At 36.0% G+C, this 14,895-nt stretch overlaps 2 protein-coding genes across 10 annotated transcripts in view; one reads left to right on the top strand and one right to left on the bottom strand.

Annotated features, from left to right (window-relative positions):
• The window catches only part of CCNH (cyclin H), a 63,672-nt gene that overhangs the window by 23,582 nt on the left and 25,195 nt on the right, over positions 1–14,895 (top strand). For 3 of the 9 annotated variants that reach the window (XM_010831890.1, XM_010831898.1, XM_010831891.1), the window contains exons 7-8: positions 2,362–2,473; positions 5,649–5,724. In XM_010831890.1, coding sequence (XP_010830192.1) covers positions 2,362–2,473; positions 5,649–5,724 — 188 coding nt within the window. Of the gene's footprint in view, positions 1–2,361; positions 2,474–5,648; positions 6,567–14,895 lie in introns of those variants that run through there. The other 6 variants (XM_010831897.1, XM_010831895.1, XM_010831896.1 and 3 more) reach the window with 6 other exon arrangements.
• RASA1 (RAS p21 protein activator (GTPase activating protein) 1) overlaps positions 8,144–14,895 on the bottom strand; it is a 109,543-nt gene continuing 102,791 nt past the window's right edge. The window contains 5 exon segments of the mRNA XM_010831899.1: positions 8,144–9,209; positions 10,692–10,826; positions 11,720–11,797; positions 13,121–13,209; positions 14,691–14,758. Coding sequence (XP_010830201.1) covers positions 9,126–9,209; positions 10,692–10,826; positions 11,720–11,797; positions 13,121–13,209; positions 14,691–14,758 — 454 coding nt within the window. The 3' untranslated portion in view covers positions 8,144–9,125.

Below are 14,895 nucleotides of genomic sequence, written 5' to 3'. Positions count from 1 at the left end.
GGGGGGGGGGGGGGGGGGGGCGGGAGGCTTGCAGATTTGATCAAGTTAAGGACATTATCTTGGATTATCCAGATAGAGCCTAAATGTAATCACAAGTGTCCCTATTAGAGGAAGGCAAAGGAGGTATGACAGAGAAGGCAATGTAAAGACAGAATAGAGAGATTTGAAGATGCCAGCCCTAAACATTGGAGTAATGTAACCACAGCTGAGGAATGCTGCTAGCCACCAGAGGTGGCAACAGAAGCCCCCAGAGAAACCCCTGTGCCAGTGTCTGTGCTTTGGCCCAGTGAAACTGACTTCAGACTCTTGGGCTTCAGAACTGTCGGGGAATCCATCCTGTGATTTTAACAAGCCTTACTAAGTTTGTGGTAATTTTTAACAGCAGCCTTAGGAAACTAACACAGCACTTCACGACAAAGAATCATCTAGCCCAAACTGCTGTCAAGCAGCCTTAGGAAACTAACACAGCACTTCATGACAAAGAATCATCTAGCCCAAACTGCTGTCAATACTGTCGATGCTGAGAAACACTGTCTTGAGGGTTTGGGTTTTTGTGTGTTTTTTTCCCTTTAACTTTTTAAAAATATATTTGGGTTAGTTTCAGGTATATGTTGAAGTGATTCAGTTATATATATGTGTTTGTATATATATATGTTCTTTTTCAGATTCTTTTCCATTATAGGTTATTACAAGATACTGAATATAGATAGTTCGCTTAGCTGTACGTTAGGTTGAGTTGAGTTAGAACCGCCACCTAACTTACTGGCTAGGTTAGCCAGTCCTCTCCGTTTTCATTCTTGCCTGTGTCACACTGCATGCTCAGGGCTGCTGGGCTATTCTTTAGGGTTAAAATCAGTGTTTCCAAACCGTTTGTGCCAGTTGTCCTTGTTAATAAAATCTGTAATTTAAATACTGAAATATGAGATTGCAGATCTTGATCTTGGATGATGGAGTACTTACATCTTTTGTTTCAAAAGTCAAGATGCTTCAGACTATGTAAGTTCTTTGCTGGAAATGTTCTTGAGGGCTTCTCTCTTTGAGAAAAATGAATTTGTGATTTAAGAATCATAAAACTGTAGGTTTTCAGTTTTACCACTAGAGGGTTCACTTCCAAAGCTAATTGTGATTTGGCCATAGACACAAGGATCAGGGAATTTAGTAGATATGGCACCCCACTCCAGTACTCTCACCTGGAAAATCCCATGGACGGAGGAGCCTGGTGGGCTGCAGTCCATGGGGTCGCGAAGAGTTGGACATGACTGAGCGACTTCACTTTGGCTTTTCACTTTCATGCATTGGAGAAGGAAATGGCAGCCCACTCCAGTGTTCTTGCCTGGAGAATCCCAGGGACAGGGGAGCCTGGTGGGCTGCCATCTATGGGGTCGCACAGAGTCGGACACGACTGAAGCGACTTAGCAGCAGCAGCAGAGATCTTAAAGGTAACTCACTGTGCTGTGTATACACACGTGACAGTTTTGTTAGTGATTCTCTCAGTAGCTTTATTTTACTCCACTTGTTTTACTATAAGAATAGCTCTTGTTAACACTCAGAGCTTTAATGATATTAAGATATCTTATTCATAATTTTTCACACACAGATACTGTCCTTAGGGTGCTGTCACAAGTACTAATTTAGTTGAAAACACCGCTTTACTTGCATTATGAAGTCAGTCAGTCACTTGGAGCACATGGCTGACTAACAAGCCCTGGATCTCTCATTCCCCTAATAAATCTCGTGCTTTATGGTCTTTGGTTTATTGTAGTTGAATTAAATATAGACTAGGTAGCGGATGTTTCTGCGATTTTAAAGTCACTGAATTTTTTAGCTTAATGAGGACATTTTTATTTTCTTGGTGATACTTCATTGTCTAAGTTTTCCATTTTGTTAAAGCAAAGGATGGCTGACGTGTTTTTACTAAGCATCCTACCTTCATTACCAATTATGTAATAACAGCCTTCTTTGTAAATAAGTATACTCAGCCCTCCATCTATCTGTAGGATAGAATGTTATGAATATGGTTGGTGGCTGGGGACAAAGCATGTCTTTACTAAATCATGTAGGGCTTTTTTAACAGCCTGTAAAACTTGAGCAAAAAGTAACCATGGTTAAGATTGGAAAAAAAAATACTAGTAGAGCAAGTTTACCTTTTTGCTGTACATGATGTGGGCTAAGCAGCAGATGGCTGTAATGACTTGAACGAGAAGTATGGTGGCCATTGGATTTTAATGTGGAACAATATTAATATTGAGAATTTCAGGAGTGTTTTTGGTTCCCAAAACTAGATGGGAAATTATTTAACCACCTTATGGGAACAGGGCTTTTTATTACCTGGTTTAAATCCTTTTATTGATCTCCACATAGGCATGAGGAACTTGGTAAAAAAATACGAACCACCCAGACCTGAAGAAGTTGCTGCTCTGAAACAGAAGCTGGAGAGGTGTCACTCTGCTGAGCTTGCACTTAATGTAGTTACGTAAGTAGATGTGAGACTGCCATTCAAGAATAGAGTTGTTACTGTGTCCAGCTGGTCTTTTGGAGAAGGCAATGGCACCCCACTCCAGTACTTTTGCCTAGAAAATCCCATGGACGGAGGCGCCTGGTAGGCTGCAGTCCATGAGGTCGCTAGAGTCAGACATGACTGAGCGACTTCACTTTCACTTTCATGCATTGGAGAAGGAAATGGCAACCCACTCCAGTGTGCTTGCCTGGAGAATCCCAGGGACGGGGAAGCCTGGTGGGCTACCGTCTATGGGGTCGCACAGAGTCGGACATGACTGAAGCGACTTAGCAGCAGCAGCAGCTAGTCTTTAAAGTGAATTATTTAACTGGTAAGTTTTGTTCATGTGGGGAAGACTGATTTACCCCAAATCTGCTTTTTTTTTGAGTGGAGATTTCTAATAGGATTAAACACAACATAATAAATTATTATGAGTTTGAGTTTCAAGAGTATATTCTGCTTCTGCTCTGACTGACGTGTCCTTCAGCTTGCAGGCCCTGTCCCATTATTCCTTGTCGGATCCACGGGGCAGAGTCTTCCTAGGGAATTCCTGAACCTACTTCTTGCCTTTTTAATCTTTGGGTTCTTTGTGGTCTGGTTATCTCGTCTGAAGACAAGTGCACTATTCTAGACTTAACATCTATTAGCTAAGGTAGAGAAACTTGGCATATTTTCTCTGTGGTAATTTTATGCTGAAGACAGAACCAATAGGCAGATGTGCTGTTCAGTGTCTTCTTGCAGCCACAAGGAACACCATAATGCTGCTTTTTTGATTTGTAGGCTGAATGTGGAAATCACTGTACCTGGGCTCTTTATGCTTTGCAACTTGAAATGTCTACTTAAACCTTTAAGGTGTTTGAACAGTTGAAGATCTGGGCAGGGCAATAGGAATGGTGAAACTTCTCTTCGTGGACTGTAGTCTGTAAAGTTTACTGGGAATTAGCCCTGGCATCTTAACAGTCAAGATGCATTTAAAATGTTTTTGATCTTTATATGGTCCCTACACTATCAGATAATATGTAAGCCAGCACAGCATTAAGGGCTTCATATCAGGTACACATGACTCTTTAAAGTTATAGTGTGTAAAATATGAGACACTTTTATGATATTTGTAGTTGTAACTGCAAAACATGGCTTAGCACAGAACTTAAAATTGATAAATTTCACTCCTGGGTTTCTGTGGTGACTAGGAGGAAGGAATGGTTACAGAGAAGTAAGAAAAATGTTGACTAATGAAAAGCACTGCAGCACTGATTGATAATCTTTTCATGTTGATTTTGACATGGGCTTCGACCAGGGGTTGCCAGACTATAGCCCATACGCCGAGTCTGGGCCAGTGCCTGTTCACAGAAAGTCTCCTTGGGGCATAGGTACAGCCACTAGTTTGCATTATTGTCTATGGCTATTTTCACCCAGTAACAGAGTTGGGTAGTTGTGATGGAAACTGCATGGCCTACATGCCTAAAATACTTACAATCTGGCCTTTTTAAAGAAAATTTTGTCAACCTCTGAATTAGACCATTGAACTGTTAATGTTAACTCTCATAGCTACGTAGAGGACTGTAATTGAAAATTCTTAATTGCTAGAATTTACATAATATTTCAGGTGACCATCTGCTTTGTACTGTGTCAGTCAAATCTTGCATGAATACTTAAGTGGTGCTTCTCAAACTGTCTGGAAGGGACTGTTGATTTTATTTCTAGCCCATTACAGATGTTTATACTTCGTAAAATGTTACCAATTACTGAAAAAAGAAAAAACACATAAAGATAAGCTTAAATTTTATTAGATTTAACAGTCATAAATTATTCTATCAAATTGCTATAAAGTTTCTAAACATACACTCAGTTTCTGTACTTATTGCACACTGGAAATTGTTCGTGGACCAACATCATCGGTCCATGGACCCACAGTTACAAGCATTGCTTTGGGATAAAATATTTTTCCTTGGTCTTTAAGATTCTTTTATCTTTTGTCAGTATACAAGTAATATATATTATCATCATTAAAGCCAGTTAATACAGGTAAACCAAAGTTCTCTTTGACCAGACTCCAGTCCCAGTTGTGACCTGAGAGGCATTTACCTCTGCCAAGCTTTTCTCTATCTATGTGTAGAAGAAATAATTTTCCACTGTTATCATATAAACTGTACAACATTTAATACTGTCAATCTTTAACTGTTGCCAGTCTGGGTAAAAAAGAAAATAGTATCTTTTAGTTTTCATTTCCCCTATTACTTTGAGGCATTGATATTTCTGTGTTTAAGAATCCCTTGCGTGTCTTCTGCATTGCATAATTATAAGCCCTACTCAATTTCCCGGTATCATTTTCTTGACGTTTTTATATGTATCATACAACTATTTTCTTCCGTTGTTCCTTTCACTTTGTGATGTAGGCAACGTGTCTTTTGCTTCACACTCTTAACATCTAAACACCTTTTCTTACCCTAAAGTATTATTTTGCCTTTTGTTCAGCTGTAAAAACCATTTACAATTATTTGTGCCTGGTCTGAGGTAGAAATCTCATAATATTAAAATTTTTGTTCAAATAAGTAACCCATTGTACCAGCCATTTAAAATTCTCTTTGATTCTTAGTTATTTTAAATACTCGTTTATTACAGATTAAATCCCTGTATATACTTCGTTTTTCGCCCGTCTGCTCTGATCGTTGATCTCTGTGATTCTTTGCTGATACAGTCAGCCCTCTGGATGCAGAGCACCACTCTACCATTGCCATTTTATATAAGGGACCTGAGCATGTGAGGATTTGGGTATTCTGGGGGTTCCTGGAACCAGTCCCCCTCAGATATCAAGGGACAACTGTGCCACATTTTTAATTACCATAGTTTACAAATATAGGTGTATATTTTGATGTCGTGAAGGACAAGATCCCCCTTGCTTTGTTTTCAGATTCTTTTGCTAATCTTTCCCAGGTCAGAGTTTGACTTGCTAAGTCCACAAGTCATTGTTTTTGGAGTGTAACTAGAATTGCATTGAATTCAGAGAGTAATTTGAAAGAGTTTTCCTATCCGAACTTTTCACCTCTTTCCATTTATCCAGGCTTTGGTCTTCAGTAAATATATCTGATAGCCTTGCTAACTTATTCTGTTGCCCATATTAGATTGCTTATTGATGGCTGCTTAATTATAGGAAGAAGAGAAAAGGTTACGAAGATGATGATTATGTTTCAAAGAAATCCAAACATGAGGAGGTATGTTCTCCAAAGGTAAAATGTAAATTACTGTTGTATATTCTGGTACAACCATATGTTAAGGTTCTATTGTTCTAGAGTACAAGCATTATAGAGAGAGGTACTGGAAAGCTTTCTTTTGTATCTTTTATTAATCTTGGCCATTATTGGAGGAATTTTTCTCACTTCTGTTTTGGCCTGTTAAGTAGTATAATAGTTACTTGATGAAGAATCCTTCCTAAGGTTATAGAAGGTAGTAGATATACTTCTTGATCTTCAAGGAGTCTTCTCCTACCCTTGTTTTAAGAAAACTGTACATGTCAAGTCAGATAATGAATAATCAGGCCCAGAACGTCAAAACTGAAACACCGATTCCTGTCACTAGGCTAACCTGGTAAGACCACACCGTATTATTGTAAGGTTAAACTGCTACACATTCTCCTGATTTATTTACCTTATATTCAACAAAGCAAAAGAACAATTTCCTAAAGAGAGGCAAGAAGGTAAACAATACTGGTTATGTTTCAGTACACTGTTATCCTTATGACATTTTCTTTCCTTCTTAGGAAGAATGGACTGACGATGACCTGGTAGATTCTCTCTAGCCATTTGAAATTGATTTGTCAATGCTAACTAATCATCAGATGGATGAAGCATGTCTGGCATTTAACTTTATTTGTGAAAGCATCAAAATATATTAAACTTTTCTATTTATGTTATTTAAAATTTTTTCCTTTCAGGGTAGCTTTATGTGAAATAAAACATCTTCAAAGGAGCCAGAGTAACACCAGGTTTGGGTAACCTTAACCCATCATGATTGATAACAAATTAAAGCTATAATTTGCCAATGTTGTTTTATATAAAGTGTCATAATCTAAGTTGTTATAGCATTTAATTATTTAACTGTGATCTTAGTTTCTAGAGTTGGAACCAAATTATGATGTTCAGTCCGTTTTTTTTGGCTAGAAAATGGGGTTAAAGAAATTCTTAGAAATGCAATTGTCCTAAATCCCAATTTTCCAGATACACACCTCTCCTCAGTGTCAGTACCTCCCAGGATACACTTTTCCATAAAGTATAGGTACCATTTAATTACATTTCAAATTTTGAAAGTAAAATTTACTATATGCATATTCTTTAATAATTCTTTGTATTTTAGGCTTGAGCTTTTTGGTTTTAGTTTCCTTCTCATTGAGAAATGAGAGGAATAAAATTCATAAAGTATGATCTTAGGAAAGTGAAGGGGTAGAAGCCGAAACTGCCGATCCTCCAGTACAGTCCTGATGAAGCAGCAGCGCTCCAGGCTCTAGACAGGAAGGCAAACTGTCCACAGTTAAGTAGCTTGTTTCTCTTTTAGGTCACTAAAGTTTGGCATCAGAACAAGGTCCATATTTATCTCTGAAGATTTTCCTACCAAGCCCCTTAAAAAAAAAAAAAAAACGTGTAGAGGTTTTATTTCATCATTGATCAGCTAAGTGACTCTAAGTCCTACAAAGGTAAATAACAAGTTTTTTATTCCAGTTTTAAGAGATAAGCATGTCATTAAATATGAAAAGCAGGGTGTCTTTCTTTATATTTGTGTGTTTTTGTTTTTGTCTTTTTAATAAAAGGCAGGAGGAGGAGGAGTAGTTGAGATCAGGAAAGGGCAGGTAGGTTAGTATGGTTAAAACTGAGGTGTGAGTAGAGAGAGAGAACCAAATTGCCAAGCACTCAGATCTGGACCTTTTTATTTTCAAAACGTTTTCAGAGCTATCACTAGCCTGTGTCCCTTCTAGTTTATCCTAGAACACCAAAGGAGTCCAAATGGCATACCACTGTCTAGCTGAAAAGAAAGGCACACTGGATAATGCTGAGTATTTTGGTAACACTGTTCAACTTGTAAAATTGCAGCTACTTTAGGGCTTTGTGCTTCAGTTGTGTCCAACTCTGTGCGACCCCATAGACGGCAGCCCACCAGGCTTCTCCGTCCATAGGATTTTCCAGGCAAGAGTACTGGAGTGGGGTACCATTGCCTTCTCCATTAGGGCTAGCTACCTCCATACAAATACCAGCATTTAATACTTAAAATTATACTATGTAGAAATTTTGTGAACCCTCAAGTTTCACTGTATTCTATCCCTCTAATGCTTAAAATACAGGAAGAAATAGTGTTTCTGTTAGAACGTAGGCCTTTAGAAAATTTTTCTTTATTGTGGGAAATGCTTTTCTCAATACGTACTTGTTTAGAACCACCTTGTATGCCTTGTCTCCCCCTGGACAATTATGGGAGGGAAAGAACTGTTAACAAATACATAATGAATTAATAGAATCCTTCAAAAGAGACCATTAGCCAGAAAAAGCTCAAATTTTATCTTTTCCCTGGGCCTTGCTCTGGTACTAAATTTTGAACTGCCCCTAAAGGAGGAAGAAAATAATGAAATTAAATGTTTAGCTGTATTTAGACAGAAGTAATCAATTTTAAGATATCCCTTGGTTTTATTTTAACTTAACCCTGTGAATAATTCACAAAAATACACATACAGAAGCAAATAAAACTATACAATCAAACTAAATATCCAGCAGATACAACAAGTAGTCAGAAGGTCAAAGATGGATAGTTGTTCAGTGGCTGATCAAATTGTTCGCATAATTTAAAAAATCAACTTGGAATTAATGAATATGTTCAAGGAAAGTATTCCAGGTTTTTTTTTTTAACATACAGAAGAAATTGGTCATTTATAAATGGTTGAATGGGTAACATGCATTGATCAGTACACAATGACCAATAATAATTATTGAATTCAAACTATTTACTGTTGTAAACATTAAACAAAAAGCATTATGAGTTCTAAATACAGTCTTTGACAATTCCAACAAAATAAGTGGTACGTTTAAAAAATAAAGCTGATGAGCAATAGATCCACTCTATATATTTTCTTTCAACAGTTCCAGCAGAGAGAGCACAGTTATTTTAAAAAAGTATACAGCAAGGATTGTTCCTATTGTAATGGCAAATTCTGGAAACTGTAAATACAAATAGTCATTGAACAGTCAGACGGTCATATTCCTAATTCAGGAAGAAGTAATGTAAGAACAGTCTGCAATCCAGTTATACTCAATTGTCAACAGAGAATGCTTTTTCATAGTTCTTTCCTCAAGAAACAGCAAAACTTTGGCAATTGAATGTATTGAAAATATATTTTCAAAGTTCAAGATACAGTCATAACATTGTGTGAAAGGTGATCTGTACACCAAGGCTCAGAGGTTGGTAAAGATATAGCTTACAAAGCTGCTGGAGCAGTTCCCAGCAGAATCTTCAGTTCTATTTGCATAGCTCACACATCACTGGAATGTGGAAAGGTGTGCTATTTTTTGGCAAGAGCAAAGGAGACATTATACTGATGTGATTTACCATTTGGGGCATGCTGAATCCATGCAGAACACTGCGGCGAAGGCTGCTACCTGACATCGTTAGTTTTTGTATACTGGTTTTGTTTTTGCTGAAGCAGTTCTGTTATAGCCAGAAGCTTTTTCAGTACATGCTAGACAAAGAAAAACAATATGAAAATAATTAGTAAATGAATGAAAGCTCTGTCAAATCTCAGGGATGGGAAACCTGGATTTGAAAAATACCATATGAACTCAAAGGGATTCATAAAATAACATTACCATTCTACTCAAAAAAAGCATACAATTGTAAGTATGTATTACTCAGTCCTTGACTGAATAGTTCTGGTCATGTTATTTTGGTTGAGATATAATTTTTTACTCTCTAAACAAACTCATTTCTGTTGGCATTCTCATATCTGCTTGGGCCTGAACAATCTCTAGGATAGAACATCTTATCAGAAGACAGATTTATCATTATAAATAACACACCTCAAGCCCTGTAAGAGCACATAAGGGCAATCAGGCTACAGTCTAATGAACACTATAATCAAACGCTATAATCATGAAAAGAATGACAACACTGGGCCTAAAATTAAATCATTCAGCTCCTTTATCTTTCTTAGAAAGTCTTAATTGGGCCAGATTCTCCAAAACAATAAAGTATTCAAGGCAAGCCATTTAATGAACCCAACTCCAGTGTAGCAAGAAGGCAATTCACATGCCAACAGCATATAAGTAGGTCTATGGCACATATTAGGGGCTTCCCTGGTGGCTCAGAGCTTAAAGTGTCTGCCTCCAATATGGGAGACCTGGGTTCGATCCCTGGGCTCGGAATATCCCCTGGAGAAGGCAGTGGCACCCCACTCCAGTACTCTTGCCTGGAGAATCCCATGGACAGAGGAGTCTGGTAGGCCACAGTCCACGGGGTCGCAAAGAGTCGGACACGACTGAGCCACTTCACTTCATGGCACATATTCTGCCTGAGCTTCTAAAGTGATTGAAACCTAAGTGAATTGTGCTATTATTATCTAAACTGGGAAGAAACGAGAATTGTAGAATCTCAGATTGAGGAGAACTCGGAATCACTGAACTCAATGTGTTAACCTCTCCTGTAAGGTCCCTGCCACGTGTCGGCCACTGGTGACAGTGCTTAGTTTTTAAGGCCATATTCCAGAATCTCTGGATCTTGAAATGTTTTTATCAATCTTAAAACACATGCATAATTCTCATGTGTTTGAGAGCTTGCAAAGTTACCTGGCCATGCACGGTGTGTGTGTGTGTGACAGAAGCAGACAGAAAAACACTACATCACTACTGATTGACTGTTAGCTCACTTACCACTTCATACATACCACCAAGCGTATAAACACCTCCATTTTTTCAGTAGAGTTCACATTAGCTTAGAAGCAAGGTTTGACATTTTGTGGTATCAAAAATATGTAATCTTAATCTGGGCTTATCATTCCTGTTTGCTGAGATCTTTGTGGATTTTGATTCAGAGTCTTAAAATTTTAATATAATTAATAAAGACTAATTGTAATTTAGCTATTTATCAGCTCTCAAAGAATCTTATGCTGATACTGTGCTTACATGTAAAGAAATAATATTGTTAACAAAGGCTTGCAAAAACCTACCTGTTGTGCACCACGCTCATTACTGAGCGTCCGCAGTTCATCTGAATGGGCCACACAAATCTCATGCAATGCTGCTAAATCACGGCAAAGGTCAGTTCTAGAATGCTCTGTAGTGTCCGGAAGTTCAGGTACATTCTTTAAGGGAATCATAAAACTGCGTTTAGAAATACGACACTACTATCTCTTCTGAAAAGATCCTAACTGGTACAGTAGATAAAATTTAATACATAATAATCTCTTAAAATTCAATTTGATAGATTTTATGACCTCAATATTCACACAAAAATCAGGTTTCATTTTCTTCAATCACAGGACAAAATATCGTGCACTATTACTGCTATTCTAAGCAAATGGTTTTTCTAATTTTTTTTTAATCTATGAAGTTTTTTTTTTTTTTTTTTTTAAAGAAAAAAAAAATCTGGAGGGTAAATAATGCAAGCATTAACTCTTTAATATGGATTAAAGGCAACCCAAACTTAAAATTCCTAGGCTCTTTCAGACTGACTTTCATGATTAAACTGGTATAATTTGTCCAAACTCATCAGTACATATAAGAGCTACATGACAAGTGTTAACGAGAACCGTTTAGGTCTATAATTATCTGTGGACTATGCCACAAACACATAACTAACATATAGAAATCAATGTTAATTATCTTCAGATAAGTTTCATAAAGTAACTTTGCGTCAATACAGTACTACCAGACTGAATACTGATTTTACTGTTTCAAGTTCCACTACTTTGTTAAAGCAGCTAAAGCAGCAGCAGACTGACATAGTGGTGAGGTGGGCAGCTAAGAAGATAACGAAAGACAAGACAGAAACTGAAAAATGACACAAGAAATCCAAAAGCCACAATACTGTATTCTTGGTGAAAACTACTTATCATAAGAATAAATGGTTATAATCAAATGAAATAATTTGTTTAGGAAGGTAGACAAAAATATGCAGCTTTTGAATTTTTTTTTTTCCAATTCTGGATAGAGAAGCTTTTAGGTGTCAAAATACTTAAAAAAATTATATACATACCCCTAGTTCATCTAAAAACATGATCATGCGATGTTTATTACTTTTGATGAATGGATTGACACCTTCCATGTAAGGCTCCTAAAAATATAAAAATAAAAGTCTTACTATATGGATGAAAAGCATCTGATCTGTAACAAAAACCATACATATAGTAAAAATTCTTATAAGTCATATTATCAGTAGCAGAACATATTTGTAAGAATTTAATCATAAAATGACTATTTTCCTTCTAATATAAGCAAGCAGCTATTCTAAGGAATAGGGGTATATTTTTAATGAGCAAATTCTGGATGAAAAAAAATTAGCATACATAGCCTAGCAGAAACAAACTGTTTATATGTAGGTCATTCAAAAATAATTACTGAGAAAATAATTACTTGCCAAGTACCCAGAGGTTATTAGAATCTAGCAGAGAATATAATAAATTAAAATACAGTATGATAAGGACTGCAATAAAAAATTAGTACTCATAACCTGCCTCAATTCAGATACATTCAAAAGCTAAGTCAGGCTACAAACTGCTTCTTTCTAAAGTCTTAAACCTATTCTAAAACATGCTATGTTACAATAGGAAAAGTTTAGTATTAACACAAGCTCTTTTAAACTCAGTAAAGTGAGATAAGGACCTAGACATGAAAAATCATATAGTCTAAAAGTGATGAAATAAGGAGACACAAAGTGGTATGCCTATCAGATTGTCAAAAATAGAAGAGTAATAATAGCTGAGTTTTGGCAAGGCTGAGAGAAGCAAAAAGTCTTCTGACTTAGTAATTCTGCTCCAAAGTTCATTTAAAGAAATAACTGGACAAGTTTGAAAGGAAGTGTGTGTGTCTGTGTGTGTGTGTATAGATAGATACAGATATAAGGCACAGTGACAAACTGGAAGTCATCTAAGTATTCAGTAGAAGACTACTTAACATTTACATGATGGCATTAAATAAGGATTAAGAAAAATAATTACATATTTCCAGATACAACAAGAAGTTTAATAATGACAGAAGCAGGTGACATATTAATAGTCAATTGTCCTTAGTAGGATTACATATGGGTTGTTTAAAAACTCATCTAAATTTTAATATTACAGAGAATGTTTAGTATGTAATACATAACAAATCAACTGGGGTACATTTTAAAATATGGTAATTGATTTTTATATTTAAAAATGGAAGACTTTGATTATACTGGAAATTATACTGAAAAAAGTTTTCTATACTAGCTAAAACAGTGGTTTTAAAAATTCCATTATTAAAATTAAAATCTAAAAACATTAAATATGTGAACATACCAATAATATAATAAATTATGAAATATCCACTGTTGAAAATTTACTTATATTTTATGGTTTTGTCGTGTTGAGGTTTCACTCAAAAATGACATTTTAAAGTATCAAAATGTTTTTACCTTAGCTCCAAATTCCACAAGATTTGCTAAGTTCTGCACAGACTTAGCCACTAATGTCAGTGTTCTTGCAGCAATAGGAGATGGGGAATCTATAAGAGAATTGGGCACAGCTAATGACACCAACTCCAAAGGTACTTCCAGGTAAACCATTATAAATTTAGCACTTTAATATTTCTTTACAGTTAAAAATACTAACATTCTTCCATTCAGAATGCAATTTTTTTTGGCAAGTGTATGACCTGTATGAAATCAAAAGAGCTTGATTTAAAGGGGGGAAACCAAACACACTTATTAGCACCTGTAGTTTGTGAAAAGGGTACTACAAGGCTCAGCAATTCCCAACTGGTTGATAGTATTATAAAATACCTCAAAACTTTATCACTAAAAAGACTGTCACTCCACATACCCTTTGGGGACAATTCACAAATTGTGTATTTCAACCCACCCAGGTTATCAATTTGCAATATGAACAGTTTCCTGCTCCCAGCCTCCAGTGAGTCAATTCACTTTAAAGCTCAATAACAAAAATAAAGTCTGGAATCTCTGCTTTATTTTGAGGAGAAAAACATATAATCAGGAAATACTGCCCTATATTGACAGTAGGATGTAAATGAAAAGTATTTGTCTATTAATTTTAAGCTCTGAAACGAAATTGTTTTATAGTAAAAGCCTACAGATAGCCTATCTGGCTGCCTGATTTTAGATTATATTCTTTTTATCTTAAGCTGCTAAACAATAAATAATATTGCCTAGTGGTTCAGAGTCCAACATTCAGATAAACACATCTCTCCAAAAGAATTCTAAACCCTTAATTCTTTATAGACCCAAAGATTTAACCATTTTAGTAGCAACAGAAAGTATTTACAAAGATACAATGGCTATAAAGGTAAAATTTAAGATATCCCAAAAATGTTTAATACAGTTTTAAGCTTCAAATTATTAAGACAAAAATGCTTCAGATTCCTTCTGCTAATAATGGCTTATGATTACATTTATAGTCACAAATATTATTCTTATCCTTTATTTGAAAAGTCTACTACCAGTCCATAATGGGCATATGTAAAATGCAAAACCGAATCTGGTTTGTTGGGAGTTTAAAATGCCAATTATCATTATGTAGTTCGTGACAAGAAATCTCTACCGGGAAATCTCAAACGGCTCCTTCATAAGTATTTGCAGAGTACAACTACAATTGCAGCTATAATTTTAAAATCCAACTTGTAATGGTAGTGACGAGAATCTAGCATGAGCTAAAAGCACACAGAAAGCTCTTCTTCCCAACCTGAAAAAGCCAATACTGCAGACTGGAAAAAGTCCTAAGAGTCTGAGACATGGGTTTGGACAGGGCAGAAAATGGTATGTGTCTACTTATGCCATCTCAGGCTTCAGATAGTAGTGGAAAGAAAGGAAAAAAAGCAAAATGGAAAGAAAAGGTAAAACAGCAAAAACAAGTTGGGTGCTTTTTTATACCAAGTCTTAGAAGTAAATAATTTAAAGATCAGATTTAAAAGAAAAAATGAATAACCTCACTAAAGAGTATGAAACTTTTTTTAATTTCAAAATTTATTACCTGAGATGATATTAAACATCCGTGGATTCAGGATGGCAGGACAGATAAGTCGAAGAAAAACAAAACCACTGAATGGGAGGGAAATTTTGTTATTTTAGAAAACTACTATTATGTGTCACATTGAAATAATAAAAATTTTAATACCTGTAGAACCATGAACTTTGAACTAATGTAGGGCTGACCAAATATACAACTTTATGAAAAT

Source organism: Bison bison, unplaced genomic scaffold (genome assembly GCF_000754665.1).
Source record: "Bison bison bison isolate TAMUID 2011002044 unplaced genomic scaffold, Bison_UMD1.0 scf7180017864533, whole genome shotgun sequence".
In the NCBI taxonomy this organism is placed as follows: domain Eukaryota; kingdom Metazoa; phylum Chordata; class Mammalia; order Artiodactyla; family Bovidae; genus Bison; species Bison bison.
The sequence above is the reverse complement of the archived record's forward strand: the minus strand, read 5'-3'. Positions and strand labels throughout refer to the sequence as shown.